Source organism: Furipterus horrens, unplaced genomic scaffold (genome assembly GCF_987537825.1).
Source record: "Furipterus horrens unplaced genomic scaffold, mFurHor1.1.pri manual_scaffold_13, whole genome shotgun sequence".
NCBI classification, from domain to species: domain Eukaryota; kingdom Metazoa; phylum Chordata; class Mammalia; order Chiroptera; family Furipteridae; genus Furipterus; species Furipterus horrens.
In genome coordinates, this window is record NW_028327183.1 from 47,306,230 (window position 1) to 47,322,908 (window position 16,679).

General features: G+C 52.4%; 1 protein-coding gene and 1 long non-coding RNA gene across 2 annotated transcripts; one reads left to right on the forward strand and one right to left on the reverse strand.

The window, feature by feature from the left end:
* Positions 1-2,882: 2,882 nt before the first annotated feature.
* Positions 2,883-14,581, reverse strand: PVR (PVR cell adhesion molecule). Its single transcript, XM_090259107.1, has 8 exons — positions 14,497-14,581; positions 12,748-13,125; positions 11,141-11,440; positions 9,605-9,722; positions 6,939-7,087; positions 6,003-6,116; positions 4,144-4,175; positions 2,883-3,663 (listed from the first exon to the last, which is right to left on the reverse strand). The coding sequence occupies exons 1-8, from the start codon at positions 14,579-14,581 to the stop codon at positions 3,592-3,594; spliced, it is 1,248 nt and encodes a 415-aa protein (XP_090115233.1). The 3' UTR covers positions 2,883-3,591.
* Positions 14,582-14,719: 138 nt separating this feature from the next.
* On the forward strand, positions 14,720-16,679 carry LOC149995036 (uncharacterized). The gene is made up of 2 exons (XR_016507670.1): positions 14,720-14,864; positions 16,351-16,679. It is a non-coding gene; the product is annotated as an uncharacterized LOC149995036 (long non-coding RNA).

Here is a 16,679-nt window from a genome sequence, read left to right on the forward strand (position 1 = left end):
TCTCTATTTTTTGGCTGTTGTGAATAGTGCTGCTGTGAGAATTTGTGCACACGTATTTATTTGGGTATTCAATCATTTTGGGTATCTACCTAGGAGTAGAATTCTTGGGTCACTTCATTGTTATTTAGTTATTTATTTAGTCCTCACCCGAGGACATTTTTTTTATTGTTTTTTAGAGACAGAGGAAGGGAAAGAAACATTGATGCAAGAAAGAAACATCAACTGGTTGCCTTCTGTTCACACCCAGACCGGGAATCAGGCCTGCCGCCTACATATGTGCCCTGACTGGGAATTGAACTCATAACCGAAAGGTTGCGGGATGACGCTCCAACCAACGAGCCACTCTGGCCAGGGCAACGTTATCTTTTAACAAGTTAGATTTCAGTAGCACAGGCATCCTCACCCAGAGCAATCCTCAGCTCATAGGCTTCAGGGACCTCACAGCCACTTGAACCCTGCCCCCACTTACTCCAGCAGAGCAGTGCAGGGGTGTGGGCGGTGTTTCAGCCTCTCCATGATCTGCATCACAGCCTCCCCCTTCCACCCTCTGATATGGATAATTGTGGTTTTCTCAGTCTTAGGTGAAATCACACAACACCTGAACCAAAATTCTGGGTCACTCTAGTACTGTGGAATACACAGATTCTTCCCCCCAAAACAAGCCATCACATCCATTGCTGGTGGGAACAGAGAGCAATCAGTTCCACTTCCATGGGGAACCATTTGTCAATATCCATCATGAAGGGCCATACTCTTAAACTCAGCATGTGTCCCAACATCCATGCTAAGTGACAGTCACTACAACATTGTAATTGTAAAAGGACAGAAACAATACAAATGTCTGCCTCTAGCAGCCTGGTAGAAAAAGCCCATGTGGCTGCTGGGAAAGGGCTAAGAGACCCTCAGAACTTGCAGAAACCTTCAGTAATAGAATCAGGTGCAGAGCAGAGTGTGAGGTGTTACCTAGCGTGAGGACAAAATAACGGACACTTGCTGTCTGTGCATAAACTCACCAGAAAGTAGTGCCATGCTTATCTGTAGTGGGACAGGGGCCCTGCGTGGGAGTGGCAGGTAGAATAATGGGTCCCCAAAGATATCCAGGTCCTAATCCCAGGAACCTACGAGCATGTTCTCTTACATGCAACAGAGACGTTGTAGATGGGATGCAGGTAAGGACCCTGAGTTGGGAAGGTTATCCTGGATGATCTGGATGGGCCCAGCGAAATCACAAGGGTCCTTATAAGAGAAAGAGCGAGTCAAAGGAGAGAAGGCTTTGTCATGTGGGCTGAATGCAGGTGGCCTCTAGAAGCTGGAAAGGCCAAGGAAGGGTTTCTGTCCTCAGGAAGGAACCAGCCCTGCCCACATCCTGATTTTAGCTCTGTGAGACCCACTGGGGCCTCCTGACTTCCAGCACTTGAAGAGAATAATTCTGTGTTTTTCAAGCCACTAAGTTTGTGGTAATTCAGTCCCCACACCCACAGCGTATGCTTTAATGATTTGATATATTACATTATACATTTTTTAAAATTGTGGGAAAAATAGAGAAGACAAAAATCTGCCATATTAGCCACTTTTAAGTGTATAATTTCATGGCATTAATTACATTCAAGGGCAAAACTGCATATCCCAAAGAAGGAAGCTGGACCCTTACTTTATACCCTGTGCACAAATTAACTCAAAGGGGACCCCTGATCTCTTTTTATAACTTTTGATTTGCAGATGTTTATGTATTACCTAGTTTAAAAAGTTAAAAAGAGCGTTCCGGCCCGTGTGGCTGAAGTTGGCTGGGCATCATTCCGCACACTGAAGGCTTGCTGGTTTGATTCCCTGCCTGGGTTGCAGGTTCAGTCCCCACTCAGGGCGCATACGGAAGGCAGCCAATTGCTGTTTCTCTCACATCATGTTTCTCTCCCTCCCACCCCCTCTTTCTAAAAATAAAATAAATAGATAAATAAATAAATTAATTAAAAGAGGAACCGGACGAGCTCTCTGCATGGTGTCTGAGAACCCTGGGGACTCAGGCCATGTGACCTTCTTGATTCAAGGTCTTGCTGCCGTCTCTCCGGTTCCATCCCAGACGGTGACAGTCCACGTGAAACTCGGCTCCTCCTCATTCCCACAAAAGACCCTCTGCACGCAGCCCCTCCAGGTGTAATAAATAAACTTTAATAAGGTGTTTGAGGACCGGGGACAGACAAGGGTTTTACATGGCAGCCAGGCAGCCAGTCTCCCCCTTGTCTCCTGACACCGTGGAGTTCCACCAGCCTGGTCACCCCTGAGCCCCTCACCTTCACCATCCTGCTGGGTCCTGTCTTCCCATCCTTCTCTGCTCTGCACTGTCCCGTCTCTGCCCAGAGCAGATCCCAAATCCTCTCATTTTCTCTTGCAGGGCGCTGGGACCTCGCTCTCCAGTTCAGCACCCTGGCCCAGGGCCTCATCTCCCTAAGGTACCGTACATTCCCCAGCACACAGTTCTTGCTCTAAGAGGAATTCTGACGATTGCAGACCGTTTTAAAGCAAACACGTCAGTTGCATCTGAGCAGCTCTGCCTCCTGGGCCTTGGGCTGCGTCCATCCTGGCCTGAGGGTGCATGTTCTGCATGCCGGCTCCCCCAGCATCTCTTCCTCCGCCTTTGGGAACAACTGCTTCCCTTAGTGGGTTACTGGCACCAATGCCCCAGGGTCCTGTCAACTCCAGCCTGCTGGCCACAGATGCTCTCCCTGCAGAAGAGGCCTGGAACTGATAACCTCCAAGTTCACGTCCATCAGTTGTTCCTGCTTCTTGGACGACCCCCGGAAGCTGAGTTCCAGACTCTGGTTCTCTTCTGCTGATGAGGATCAGCAACTGTTTCTTGTAACCACAGAAATTCAACTGACATGGAGATTTGGAAGCTCAAGGCCAGAGGTAAAATTCTCACTAAAATTCTTGGCTAGTGATCTCGTCCAGAGAGCTTTGACCTTTCGTCACTGGAGATAACCTTCAAGCCCTGAAATGTCCTGGCTGAGAATAGTCTTTGCTGACCAGAGGCCTTGGGCCACTGCAGACAGTCCATGCTTACAGCGTGGTTTACAGCGGGGCCTCAGCTTGACTCATGGAGGTGCTTGAGACTTGAGGCAGCTGTGGCTACCTGACTGACCCCAATAAAACCTCTGGGAGCCACGCCTGAGATTGCCTTTCCTGGTTGGCCATACTCTGTGTGTTGTCAGGTCATTGCTGGGAGAAGCAAGTGCTGTCACATGACTCCACCAGGCGTGGACCACGGGGTGATCGGGCCAGGTCTCTCCTGGGCCCTGCCCTAACACCAGGTCACCTCACGCTGCTGATACTAATCTCACTTCCATGGCCATGGACCGTCTCCCGGAGCATAACAGCTCTCCTGAGCTCTGGGATTCCTTAGTGAAGGGACGGAGCCTGGGGGATCTCTGAACCGGCACCTGCCCACTGCCTTGCAAAACGGAGGGGGCATCTTGAGGTCTGGCACAGGCAGGGTGGTCTGTTTCTTTGGAGAGAGACTTCATCCATTGTGGCGGGGTCCGGCTTGAGGCCCCGTCCTTGCCAGCTCCGGTCTCTCTCCGTTCAGTCCAGATGCTGTCACCTCGTGCCCTCCGTCTCTAGGTCCTTTTGAGATCTGTCTTCATGGTTCACAGCTGAATAGGAGACATTCTAGAAGAGGGATGTTCAAACTTTAGCCTCGGGGCCCTTTCAGACAAAATCTTTCGTCTGAAGCCCTCCTGCAGAGCTGCAGGCCTGTCCCCTCCTCCGCCCCCTCCCTGGGAGCTGGGGCAGCACTTCGAAGTGCAATCATGACTCGGAGGGAAGGGGCACCTATGACAACGCAGATCCCAGGTCCTGGCGCAGACCCACTGGATCACACTTTCAGGGTGTGAGGTCCAGGAACCTGCATCTCAGCAAGCCTTGCAGGGGACTCTGCCTGGCAGGAAGGGCCAGGAATGGCTGGCTGCCCAGGGCATTTAGCAAAAGGACCCAGGACCTGGCTCCTGATGTCATGCTGGCTTCCAGGGAAGGTCATGGGTACCCAGAGCTGTCTGTCCCCTCTTTGGGGATGCCCACAGCAATCAGTCTGTGGTTCGTGCAGGAACTCCCCGCTGCCCCACATGCCCTCCGCTCTATCACCACACTTACATTATTAGCAGGGCTGCTATGTCTGCGCGGACCTGGGGAAACAGGAGAAGCTGTCAGGGATGAATGACACTGCTGGGAAGCACAGGAAGACCACACATGTGGGTGGCAGGGACGCTGAATTCGAAGACCCAGCTCTGCTCTTGACATGGGGGTGCCTCCTCCTACAGTCGTTTATACATTTGTAAAGCAGGATCGGAATATGTTCTTCCTCCAGTTATTAAGTATAATACAGTATTCCCTCACTTATCACGGGTATTACGCTCTAGACCCCCCGCCCCGTGAAGTAGGAACCTCACATTTATTCTGCACTCTTATACCTACGTAACTTTAACAATATACATATACAGTACTGCAGAATCCCATAATATAGTGAAAAATTCGCGATAAATAATTAAATATGATGTTTTTTAAAATCCCGCGATACAGTGAGGCCACGATAAGTGAACCGCGATATAGAGACAGACTACTGTAAACACTTATTGAGTATGGCTCTGAAACCAGATTGGGAGGGTTCAAATCCCAGCCCTGTCCTCTAGGAGCTATGTGACCTTGGGCAATTGACTTCTCTGTGCCTCACTGTCCTCAACCATCAAACAGAGATTTATTTAGCTGACAGTAAATGTCTACTCTGTACCAGGTGCATTCTGGGGGCTGGGGTTATAGCTGTGAACAAATCAAACAATGATTCCTGTTCTCATGGAGCTTCTATTAATAATAATAATAGTAATAATAGCAATACTAATCACAGCTTAGATACCCAGTGTATGGCTTACAATGTGCCAGATGTGCTAATTGCTTTACTTGGATTATCAGTTATTCCCAATTCACAGATGAGGAAACTGAGTCATTTGCCTTTGGTGACACAACTGATAAAGCAGTAGAATGGGGGCTCAGACACAGGTAATCTGGATCTGGAGATGACACATTCAGCAAACACTTCCTCAAATGCTTCCTTTGTGCCTGGTCTGGTGGTAGGTGGTGCTAGGGACATAGCCGTGACTGTGTCAGTTCTAGCTCTGCCCTCCTGGGGCTCGCAGTCTACTGGAGGGACAGACAAGTCCCCAAAGACTGATGTCCCAGAGTTAGCAAGGCATGGGTGAGGGAGCCCAGAGTAGACGCTTGGATCATTCTGGGGGATCATGGAGGGCTTCCTGGAGGCGGGGTCCTCCAGCTGGGATGTAAGGAGGCAGTTTTGTTTAGTGGTCAAGCAAACAAGCTTCGTAGCCAAGGGAACTGCCTTCTGCTCCTATCTTTCAAGCTGTGTGCCAGCTGACAGGTAACATTTCCTCCTCTGTAAAGTGGGGATCATAGAACTTACTTTGCAGGGTGGTTGTGCACACTCTAGGGGGTTGTGCCCAGGAAGTGCCTGGCACATAGAAAATAGTCAGCATATCATAGCTCTGATTATAGAATTAGCCAAAGACTGCCAGAAAGAGCCATGGGGGAGGAGGGTTAGGGTGTCAGTTTCTGCCACCATCCCCCCTGTCCTTGAGAGCAGCTAGGGTGTCGCTCCTGAGCAAGACAAATGGAAGAAAGTGGGGGGTAGGGTGGGGTGTTAATTCTTAATCTGTCCTCCATCCTTCTGGCAGGGGTTCCTATGTCACCTGGATTAAAAACCAAAGTCCTTACTGTGGCCTTCGAAGCTCTACAGGATCTTCCCTGACTCCCTAAGTATTTGTAAAATGAATCAATGATCTAATTACCAAGACTTACTGGTGTTAGTGTCCTTGCCTGTGAGATGGCGGGACCTCAGAGCATTAGGGTGAGGGCTCAGAGAAAGGCTGCCATGGAAAGGGCTTAGCACGCTAGGCACTCAATTATAGCGGCTGTGAGGATGTGTCAAAGAGATGGGGACTCACAGGAGCATATGAACCGCCGGAAATAAATCAGGAGCCCCAGGAGCAGGACCACGAGCAGGACCGGGACCACAATCGGGATGACGCTGTTAGAGGACAGATCCCTGGAAGGTTCTGCTGGAAGAGAAGGAAGCAGGGATTTAGGTCCAGAGTTTTATGTTTCGACCTGCCCTGCAAATATTACCCCTTATTCCTTTTGGAAGCTATTACCCAGTCTGTATGGTTCAGGTGGACTCCACCCCACCCTCTGGTTCCTAGAATGGGACTTTGACCTAGGCTTGGTCAATCAGAGCATTCCATTCTCTTTGGCTACTGTGATTGGTTCATGGGGAGGCTGTGACCTAAGTTAAGCCAATGAGACCCTGCCCTGGGACTTCGGCTAGAACTGCTGAAAGTGGTGTATCTTTTCCCCTGGGATTACTACACTACTGGGATGGGAGCCTGTCGCTGTCGAAGGCCATCTTGGCTCACTAAGGGGAGCACCTGCCTGATGATAAAACCAGCATAGAGAAAAAGAGACAAGAGAGGTAAAGAAAAGTTCCTGGGTTATACAGCTGGAGCACCCCGATATAATCATAACTGAAGGTGCATTTTCAATAAAGTCCCCTTTTTGCTTTGACTATTTTCAGTTGTGCTTCTATCAATTGCAACTGACAAGAGTTCTGCCTAATCCATTTGTAAAGTCCTTTCTGGGTCCTGGGGGAAGAGGCACTGCACAACTACCCCAGCCTGGGCTTGCAGAGAGGTGTCCCTGAGCAGCTGTGTAATGGGTCCCACGGCACAGGTGTTGGGTTAGCAGAGAGGAAAGCAGACCCCGCTGGTCCTTTCACAAGGGGGAAGGGGGAGGGTGGAAGTCTAGGAGTGGTCTTGTGACTGAGGGACCCCATCACCCAGGTGCTTCCTTTGGTCTCTGTTCTCCCCATCCAGGGGGCTCCTCACCTCTGATTAGGACGGGCTGTACTGCCTCGCCTGTCCCCAGGGCATTGGTGGCACGGCAGATGAAAGTCGTGTTGATGGTCTCATCCACGGTACTGATCAGGAGCTGGGGGCCCTGGGCAATAGCAGAGGGTGGCAGGGGACCCATAGTCCTGCGAGAGACATAGGGTGAGGAAGTGGCCTCTGTGGGGGGCCTGGAGTGACATGTGACTGAGCACTCGCTGTACGCCAGGAGTACGGACACCCTCAGGCCATCTAGGATGTAAGTTGGGAACAGCCTGAAGTTCCCCCGACCCTTCCTCTCACACACACATCCAACCTACCAGCAGATCCTGTCTGCCACCACCTTCAAAATCCATCCAGAATCCGGCCACTCCTGAAAGCCTCCACCCTGGTCTGATGTCCCTACACCTGGGCTGCTGTGGCACCTTCTCACTGGGCCCCCGGCTTCCACTCCTGCCCCCCTCTCCAGTCTGTGCCCCACACAGCAGCCCGAGCAATCTTGTTAGAACCAAGCCAGCTCATGTCCCTCCTCTGTTCAGAGCCCTCCCAGGGCTCCCGCTGCACTTGGAATAAACCCAGAGCCCTTACCACGGCCACAGGTCCTACATAATAAGCCAGCGCCCAATACCACTGATCCTCGAACAATCCAGTTATGCTCCCACCGGAGAGTCTTCGCATATGCTGTTCCCTCTGCGTGGAATGCTCTTCCCCCCAGCTATCTGCACAGCTCACCCTCACCTCCTTCAGGCCTCTGCCCACACGTCACCTTAGTGACACCTTCCTTGGCCGCCCTATTTCAACAGCAGTGACCCCTCCTCTGCTCTGTCTTTTCCATGGCATTACATATTTTACCACGTTATCCGTTTATATCTCTCCCCACTAGAATGGAAGCTCCGCGAGGGAGGGGGATCTGGCCTTTTTTATTTACCACGGTGTGACAGCAATAGCACCTGCCACACAATTAGCAGCCAAGAATATTGGTTTAGTGGACGGAGGAGAGACAGGCATGGAGATTCGGGCATCTGCAGAGCTGGGGCAGAAACCCTGCCGGGTGGCTCGTGAGCCTCTATCTCCATCCTTTGAGTCAGGACCGGAAAGTGTCATCTGTTAACACCAGTGGAAAACCTCTGACCAGCAATGCCTTTGAGAGATGATTGAGAATCATGAGCTGTGGCTTCCACAGGGGTGCACAGACAAGGATGGTCACCGCCACGGCATTTGCAGAGATGAAAACGGGAGAGCCCAACTGCATCCCACACTCGGGGTTGGCCAAATCATCAGTATCGTGCGCACACAGGGAAGCCCAGCGGCACCCAAAAGGGGCTGTGGCGCATTCTGGTGTGCACAGAAGGGAAGGACTGATGGATGGATGGATGGAGAGAGGGACGGACTGATGGATAGAATGTGATGAAACAACAAACACAGTGAAATGTTAGCGGAAGAGGTCACGTGGTGGGTTTTTGCACATTACCCGGGAAATTCTTACAGTTTCTCTATAGGTTTGAAAATCTTCTGCATAATATTTTGTAGAAGCAGGCATGTGGATCTGCGTGCTTCGGTATGGAAAGCTGTTCACGAGGTAGAAGAAAAGTTTAAAATTGTATCAATGGTACAGTTTTTGTTCAGAAACACAGAGGAAAAAGTCAGGAAGGGTGTATGACAAAAGGTGACCGTGGATATTTCTGCAGGTGGGTGGGGACACCTCACTATAGGTTCAATATTCTTTTCTGTTCATAACTGTCTAAAGTTTCCACAATGGTCCCACCTTATTTTTGTAATAGGGAAAAAGGCTCAATAAAAATTATGTCATGCAATTTACCCCTTTGCCTTTTTCTTCCCCCACCCTTAACCCAGCACTGGTATGAATTTGGGGATATCTTCTGATTGCCCCGCACCTTGGTTTGCTCACACACACATCCAGCCTATCAGCACATCCTGTCTGCCCCACCTTCAAAATCCAGAGAATGGGGACAGTGTGTACCCCCTCAGAGATGACTGAGCAGCTGCAGAGGTGACTGGGGAGGTGGCAAAGCCCAGAAGTAAGAGGATTGAGTTTGGAGTCAGATGCCAATTGGAGCGCCACCTTTGCCCCCTCGTGGCTGTGTGACCTGGGCAAATGATGGCACCTGTTGGGACCCAGCTGATCTTGAACCCACGGATGCGATAGTGTTTGGGGATCCCACGGAACGGGTTAAGTACTGGGCACACAGCAGGCATGCCGTAAAAAGCAGGATCGACTTGGCTCAGTTGGCCGAGCGTCGTCCTGCAAAGCGAAAGGTCGCAGGTTCGATTCCCGGTTAGGCCACCTGCCTGGGTTTTGAGTTTGAGAGGTAACTGATTGATCTTTCTCTCTCACATTGATGTTTCCCTCCCTCTCTTTCTCCCTCCCTTCCCCTCTCTCCAAAAAAAGAAAAAAAATTTGTGAAAATAAAAAAAAAGAGCAGGTTTAACAGTAAACCTGGACTAACCCCTCATAAACTCTGAGCATGCACTACAGAAAATTTCTCAGGGTTTCGAGTTGACTTTTCTCTCTTTTTACTTTCTTGCATCTTCTCCTCCTTCAGACCCAAAGTCCCAGCCACCAGCCCCTCCCCCTCAGACCCAGGGGCCCAGACCCCAGCGTCTCCTCCCTGAGACCCAGGAGTCCGGGTCCACCCAGGACTCACGTGTTCCAGACATAGTCCGTGGGCTCCGGGTTGCTGCGGGCATCACAGTTCAGCATGGCCTCCCTGCGGCCGAGGTACCAGTTGTCATCATAGCCGGAGATGGTGACCTCGGGGGGATCTGGGTGAAACAGACATGCAAGCTCAGAGTCACGGGGCATTCAGAGGTGCCTACAGATCTGCGAGATGCACGCCAGAAGAGGAAAAAGCCTCAGCGGGTTTTGGGAACAGGCTCAGACAGAGAGGCTTGTGAGGAGTCTGGGGCAATGGGTTCCCTCTCAGAAGCCTGGGAGTCCTTGGCTCGGGGGGAGGCAGCAGTGTGCGGAGGGGGCTTCTCAGGTCCACCTCTGTCTATTCATCTTCTGGGCAGCCAGGTCCTGGTGTGCTGGGGAAGTCCTGTGTGAACGGGCCTCTCGCACATATTCACACAGGACGTAGTCAAGGCCCTGACTAGTCCTGCAGGAACGCATCCTGGATGCCGCTGCTTCAGCCTGCTGCTTCTCCATCCCAGACGTGATGGGCAGGGAAACCTCAAAGTCTCCGGGGCAAGGCCAGAAAGACAGAGTGCTTTTCTGGGTGGGGGGCAATCAGGATGGATCCCTCCTCCCTCAGACCCAGTGACATTGTCAAGGGGGGCCAGTGTAGACAGTGCCTGACAGAACCAGTGTGGCAGCTGCTGTCAGTGTAGACAATGAGTGGAGGACATACCATAACCCCTAGATGAACCAGAGCAGACAACATTGAGGCCAAGGGGCGAGAAGACTACACTGGGCGAGGGGCAGTGTAGACAGTCCTCCATGGAGGCAGCGTAGACGATATTGGGGGGCAGTGCGAGGGAGCGCCTGTGACAGCCAGTGTAGAAAATGTGGGGTGTCCATGCAGACAGCGGTCACAGGAGCAGTCTAGCTGACACAGGGGACACAGCTCCCCGGAGATGGTGGCCTAAGTGACTGGTGTTGACAATAGGGGCAGTGCCATCTGTGGCCCAGAGGAGCCAGTGTAGACAATGGCAAGGCCGTATAGGAAATGGGCAAGGGGCCCTGACTGATGTGGTTCAGTGGACTGAGCACCAGCCTGTGAACCAAAGGGTCATGGGCTTGATTCCCGGTCAGGACACATGGCTGGGTTGTGGGCTGGGTCCCCAGTTGGGGGTGTGAGAGGCAACCACACACTGATGCTTCTCACTCCTTCTCTTTCTCCCTCCGTCCCTTTCTCTCTAAAAAAAAAATAAATAAAATCTTCTTAAAAAAAATGAAAATGGACAAGGGGGTTGATGCAGACAGCGGGGAAGCGGTGTAGCAGTGCGGGCAAGGTCAGTGCATGTTGCTGCCCAGGGACGCAGGCGAAGGCGCTGTGTGGAGCCTGCCTGAGGCAGCCCGTACAGACAGGGTTGGGGTCCGTGCAGACAGTGACCGGGGGGCGGGGCAGCCGCCAGGAGAGCAGCACCGACTGTGGCCTGAGGCGTTGGTATAGTAAAGGAAGGGGCGTGTTGCTTGTGGGCAGTGGTGCCCACGCTTGCTCCCACTTGGGCACACTCACAGGGCACACGGAGGGTCACAGATAGCAGGACGGGGTCCTTAAAGCTCTCATGCTCCACTGTGCAGGTGACATTCTTGCCGTCCACCTGGCTCGAGGGGGTTAAGGTTAAGAGGCTGGTAACGTTGAATGTGCCCGGCAGGGGCCCCGGCACCTGGTTCTCATTGACCTTCCCGTCCAGGGACCAGGAGATCCGGGCGGGTGGGCGACCTGCCGTAGAGACGCAGCGGGCCACGGGCACGGGCTCCCGGCCGAGCGGTCTGAGCGGGACCTTCTGGGTCTCAGCCTTGTTCTGGGGCTTGGCTGGGGAGAGGAGCAAAAGGGACAGGTCACTCCTCACCTGCAGTCATTTACTAATAACAAATACGTCAGAAGCAAAGAAAGGTGACTAACTGAGGCTCTAGGACAGCCTGGCTCTGAGTAGCTGGGGGTCTTTAGGCAAGTCTGTGCCTCAGTTTCCTTGCCAGTCATCTGGGGATAATGACAGGACCACAGGCAATGGGAATAAGCAGGTAAGCCCTTAAAGCAATACTTGACACATAATAAGTGCTCAGGAAATGTTATCATTATTAGTAATTGAAGACATTGCCTGGCTCTGTGATGGGCAATGGTGGGGACCCAGCAATGAGTGAGACAGCTCTAGCCCTGCCTTCATGGGTTGTCCAGCTCCAAGGGCAGACAGACACTTGCTCAGACAGCAACGCCCCACAGTGGGTAAGGCTGAGATGGGGGAGCCCAGAGCAGTGCCTAAGCGGGGTGGTTACAGAGTGCTTTGTGGAGGAAAGGAGGGCTGAGCTGTGCCCTGAAGGTTAGGAGGGGAAGTGATAAGGCTGTAAGTCACAGAACTGGGCTTTCACTCAAGGCCTGTCTCTTAATTATCATTCCGGTTACTCCCGAACCTGGGGTTTCACTCGGTTCCTTCCCCATCATTACCTGGGTTATTACTTACTGAAGACTTCTCTTTAATTTGACTCACTGGTGGTTTTGTTTTACCCTCATCCTAAACCATAAGGCCTGAAGCCCCAGGTTTGCTGAAATGACCAGAGCTGTTTGCTTGGTGCTACGTGCCAGGCCCTGCTCCAAGGACTTGACCCGTCATGAGTCGCTCTGGTAAAGCCTGGACCAGTTCCTGGCACATAAGTGACAAAAAAATGTCAGCTCTTATTCATCCTCACAGCAATACCCATATCACACATGAGGAAACCGAGGCACAGACAGAGACTTCTTCCTCTAGTTCTAAGAAGAGGACCTGTCCTGTTCTTCCTGCTGCTCAAGAAAATGAACCCATGATTCCAAGGCAACGCTAGAGGGCGCTGGGGCCCCGCTGGGTATTAGAGCCCCTTTCCTTCCAGCCAGTCTTTTCAACTCTCCCTTCAGCTGACAGCCATCAGCTCACACAGACCTCCGTTCTAAGGGGGTCACCTGGATAAACTCGCGGGACGCTGTACAAACCCAGTCTTCCCGCTTCCCAGGCTCCTCCTACTTTTGTCCCTACAGGATCTCTGCTCTGGAGGGCATCATCGCTCGATCCTGGGCCTTTTCCACTCTGCTTACCACCCCCCCCCCCGTACCCCACGCCCCTCCCGTTCGTCCCCTCCCTCCCGGCTCACCCAGCACACGGAGCCAGGTGCGGGCGCTCTTGCTACCCTGCGGGAACGTGGCGATGTGGCAGGTGTAGTTGGCCTCATCCTCGGAGCGCAAACCCCACAGGACCAGCGAGGCGTCTTGCAGCTTCTCGCCCGGTCTGGCGGCCAGGAACTCCAGCCGCCTGGGCTCGGGGAAGCTGGGGTGATGGGGGAAGTTGCTGCCTTGGGTCGGGTGGAAGACAGCCACGCTGAAGGAGTCCTCCGTGGGGTCCTGCCGCTGCCACGTCACCAGCGTCACCTGCAGGTCTTGCTCCTCTGTCTGCAGCTTACACTGCAGCGTCACGTTGTCGCCCAGGAAGCCGAGCACTACTGGGGGAACATGCACCTCGAAGGTCCCAGTTTCTGCGGGGAAATGGTGGGGCGGGGGGGGGGGGCGGGGAGGGAGCGGGTCAGACCTGGGCGTCCTGGCCTGGATGGTGAGGGGCGCCAAGAAGGCTGTTCATCTGGGGCCCGAAGTCCCTTGGGAGTGTGTGTGTGTGTGTGTGTGTGTGTGTGTGTGTGTGTGTGTGTGTGTTTGGGGGAGTCCAGACCCCATCCGGGCGCTGCTGAGAGTGAGAGCGGCTGGATTGGATCTGCAACCAGGTACAGGCGCCCAGTAAACGTGCGTTTGCTGAATGCATGTGAGAATGATTGAATGGCCCTGGCCGGGTGGCTCTGTTGGTTGGAGTGTCATCCTGTGCACCCAAAGGCTGTGGGTTCCATCCCTGGTCACGGCACATAACCTAGTTCGCAGATTCAATCCCTGCTCGGGATTCTCTCTCTCTCCCATCACTAAAAACATCTCAGGTGAGGCTTGAGGGGGGGGGGGGTGAGGGGTAGGATAGAATGAATGAGTGGCCACGCCATTACAGCCTGACAGTTGGGGTCAGAAGGGGACCGACCTCCTGCCCTCCATTAGACATCCTCTGGGTGTGGTGACCAGAGGGCCAAGAATGACATCCTCTGAGTTTTCCTGATGAATTACCTTTGTAAGGGGCAAGGAAACTGGTGACTCTCAAACCAGTAGAAAATAATTAGCAGCAAAGGACAAATGTAATCAAAGGGTCTCTAAACCAGAATTAACAGTATTAGCATATTTACAAATCAGGAAGGGGGCATCCCGCAGCTCAGCACAAATGCTTCTGAGAACAAAGGATATCTAAAATCAAAGGGGGGTGGGGTGGGGGAGATAGTCCTCACCAAACTCCGGGAAATGGGAAAATGTAGCTAGACAGTCCAGCAAACAAGATAGAGAAATTTCAAAGAAGAGCTGGAGACAGACCTATAACCAAATCACCCTGAGTTAATCATCACCCTCAGTTAATTTAGTTAATTGCGTTAAATTGTAACTCTGGAGTATCCCGTATGAAAAAACGGAGGAGAAGGGGGAGAGGGGAAGTGGGGGGCTTTCCTCGCGTTAGGCTAAAACAGCCAGCCCCGTCTTTTCCGCGCCACCTTCAATTTGGCTTTTAGGCTGCGCCCAGAGCTGCAGCCCTGTGAATAAATAACTGCTTCCGTTACTGCTCCAGTCCTGCGTCCCGGGGTTTCATTGTGAGCGCTTCTCACACCTTTCGGAAACCTGCCCCACCTTGCGGGGAACTGGCCGCTTTCTGGGAAGCAGAGAAGGGTCCCGGTCCCTAGAATCCCGCAACTCGTGGAATGAGGGGGGCCTGAGTGCGCGGGGTGGTGGGGAGGGGGTCCGGGGGAAAGGGCCCGCAGACTGCGGGGACTCACCGGCTTTCGCCGACGCCCAGGGACGCGGCAGCAGCAGCAGCGGCAGCAGCAGCAGCGGCAGTGGCGGCCACGCGGCTCTGGCCATGGCGGGAGGCCCCTCCTCGCACTGGCGGCGGGCGCCTCTGCTCTGCGTCCGCTCCTGATTTCTCAGGCCCGCCCAGGAATTCCCTGGGGGCCGGGGGCGGGGCGGGGCGAGCGGCGGAGGAGCCCTCAGGAGGGCGGCCGCGGCTCTGGCTCTGCCTGGGGACCTGCGCAGCGGCCCCGGGTGAGTCTCGGGGGCTGGAAGCTGCTGCTACGCGGGTGCCCACCTCGCAGGGCGCAGACGCAGGCGGCGGAGAGATTCAGGGACTTTCTGCAGCTCTTGGCTGGTAAGTGGCAGAGCTGAGATTCACCCCCACGGTCGGCACAGATTCTGAGCTCTCCACCCGCCGGCTTCACCGCCTCCCCGCCCCCCTGCACCCGCGGACTCGAGAGCCAGGCCGGGGCGCGTTGCTTCTCCTCTTGGGGCCTCAGTGCCCTCAGGGTTTGTGTGGGACTTGGAAAAGCAACTGCTGAGCCCAGCTCTCGGCAGCTCTTCCAAGAACGAGTATTGTTTCTTTATTATCATCAAATACTAATGTTGGTGAGACTTCAACATACATTTATTGAGGTGGTTGCCAGGAGCGGGGGCGGGCGGACGGGGAGTTATTGTCTCATGGATGTAAAGCTTCTGTTTTGCAAGATGAAAAGAGCTCTGGGGATGAGTGGTGGTGGTGGTTGCCCAGCGATGGGAATGTGCTTAAAATCACTGAACTGTGCCCTTAAAAATGGTTAAGATGTTAAATTTTACATTATGTTTATTTTACCACAATAAAAAGGTAAAAACTAAACAAAACAGAACAAATACATTTATTGAGTCAGACAGTATTCCAGGCACAGGGATGTGCTAGAAATAATACGGCCAAAAATCCCTGCCTTTATGGAGCCCGCCTTATCCTGGAGCGATATAGACCATTCACAGATTGACACACAGAACACGGACGGAGTCGCCCCCAGCTGTGAGGCTCCAGCAGCCGTCTCTCAGGGCTCTGGATGGTCAAGGGCTGCCCCGCTCGGCCCACCCCCAACAACTACCTCACTGTCTCCCCAGGAGAGAGCTGGCTGGCAGAGCGGCCACTTCCTCATCTCCCCCGCCCCCACGTCCATTCCCATCCTTTCCAAATATAGGTGCTCCAGTCTTCCCCAGGCCCAGAGAAGGAAGTGAAACCTGTTCTCTGAAGCTTTACTTCTACCCTCTGACCACGAATGGAAGCCACACCCTTCGTCCTGGCTCTGCTGTCACAGGCAGGACAGAGCCCAAATTCCTTTTTTGTTATTCCTTTTTAAACAATTACATTTACTTTTATTTAAAATTTTGTGGTTAAAGTATAGTTGGCATACAATAATATATTAGTATCAGGTGTACAACATAGTGGTTGGCATTTATATATCTTACAAGGTGATAACCAGACCAAGTCTGGTAATCACCTGTCTCTGTGTGGAGTTATGTTATTATTGACATATTCCCCGTGCTGTACATTACACCCCCGTGGCTTAATTAATGACTGGAAGTTTGTACCCCTTAGTCCTGTTTCCTCCACCCTTCCACCCCTCTCCTCTGGCAACCATCAGTTTGTTCTTTATAGAATTAACACATTGGATGATCTGGACAGAAGAATTCCCAACTAAAAGTGAGTCACAGCAGGTAGTCATGTCCAGGATCTTCCGTGAAAGTAGTCAGTCTTCACCTTAACAGAAACTGTGTGTCATCCTTTCGCCTCTAGGATGACACGTCTTTACACGGTCAGAGTAATTTCCTTTTTCTGGTCCCCTCAGGGCACAGCCACTACACTGGAGCTAGAGACCGAAAAGCCCTGGCTGGTCCTTATGTTAATTGCTGTTAACTGTCCTGTAGACGCCAAGATAAAAGAAGTATTTGTCTCTTTAGTTTACTTTTTATCCAACCTTGGAGATTACCCCCCTCTTTGTTTTCTCTCTAACCTACCACTGATGGATTTCAAGTAACCCCTTTAGGCCTCCTCCTTTCACTGTAATAAATAAAATAAGGTGCAAAACTGCCATTCTCTGGAGCATTCTCTCAATCGTTGAGATTTTGTTTCCAGGCAATTGTTGTTAGCTTGGCTCAAATAAACTCGTAAACATTT

What these genes read in the sequence shown, in the direction of transcription:
- PVR (XM_090259107.1), bottom strand. Translation starts at nt 14,581, where the DNA reads ATGGCCAGAGCCGCGTGGCCGCCACTGCCGCTGCTGCTGCTGCCGCTG. An exon ending in CTGGGCGTCGGCGAAAGCCG is followed by an intron (nt 13,126 to 14,496) that starts GTGAGTCCCCGC and finishes ATTTCCCCGCAG; the next exon opens with AAACTGGGACCTTCGAGGTG. An exon ending in ACAGCCCGTCCTAATCAGAG is followed by an intron (nt 6,117 to 6,938) that starts GTGAGGAGCCCC and finishes CTTCTCTTCCAG; the next exon opens with CAGAACCTTCCAGGGATCTG.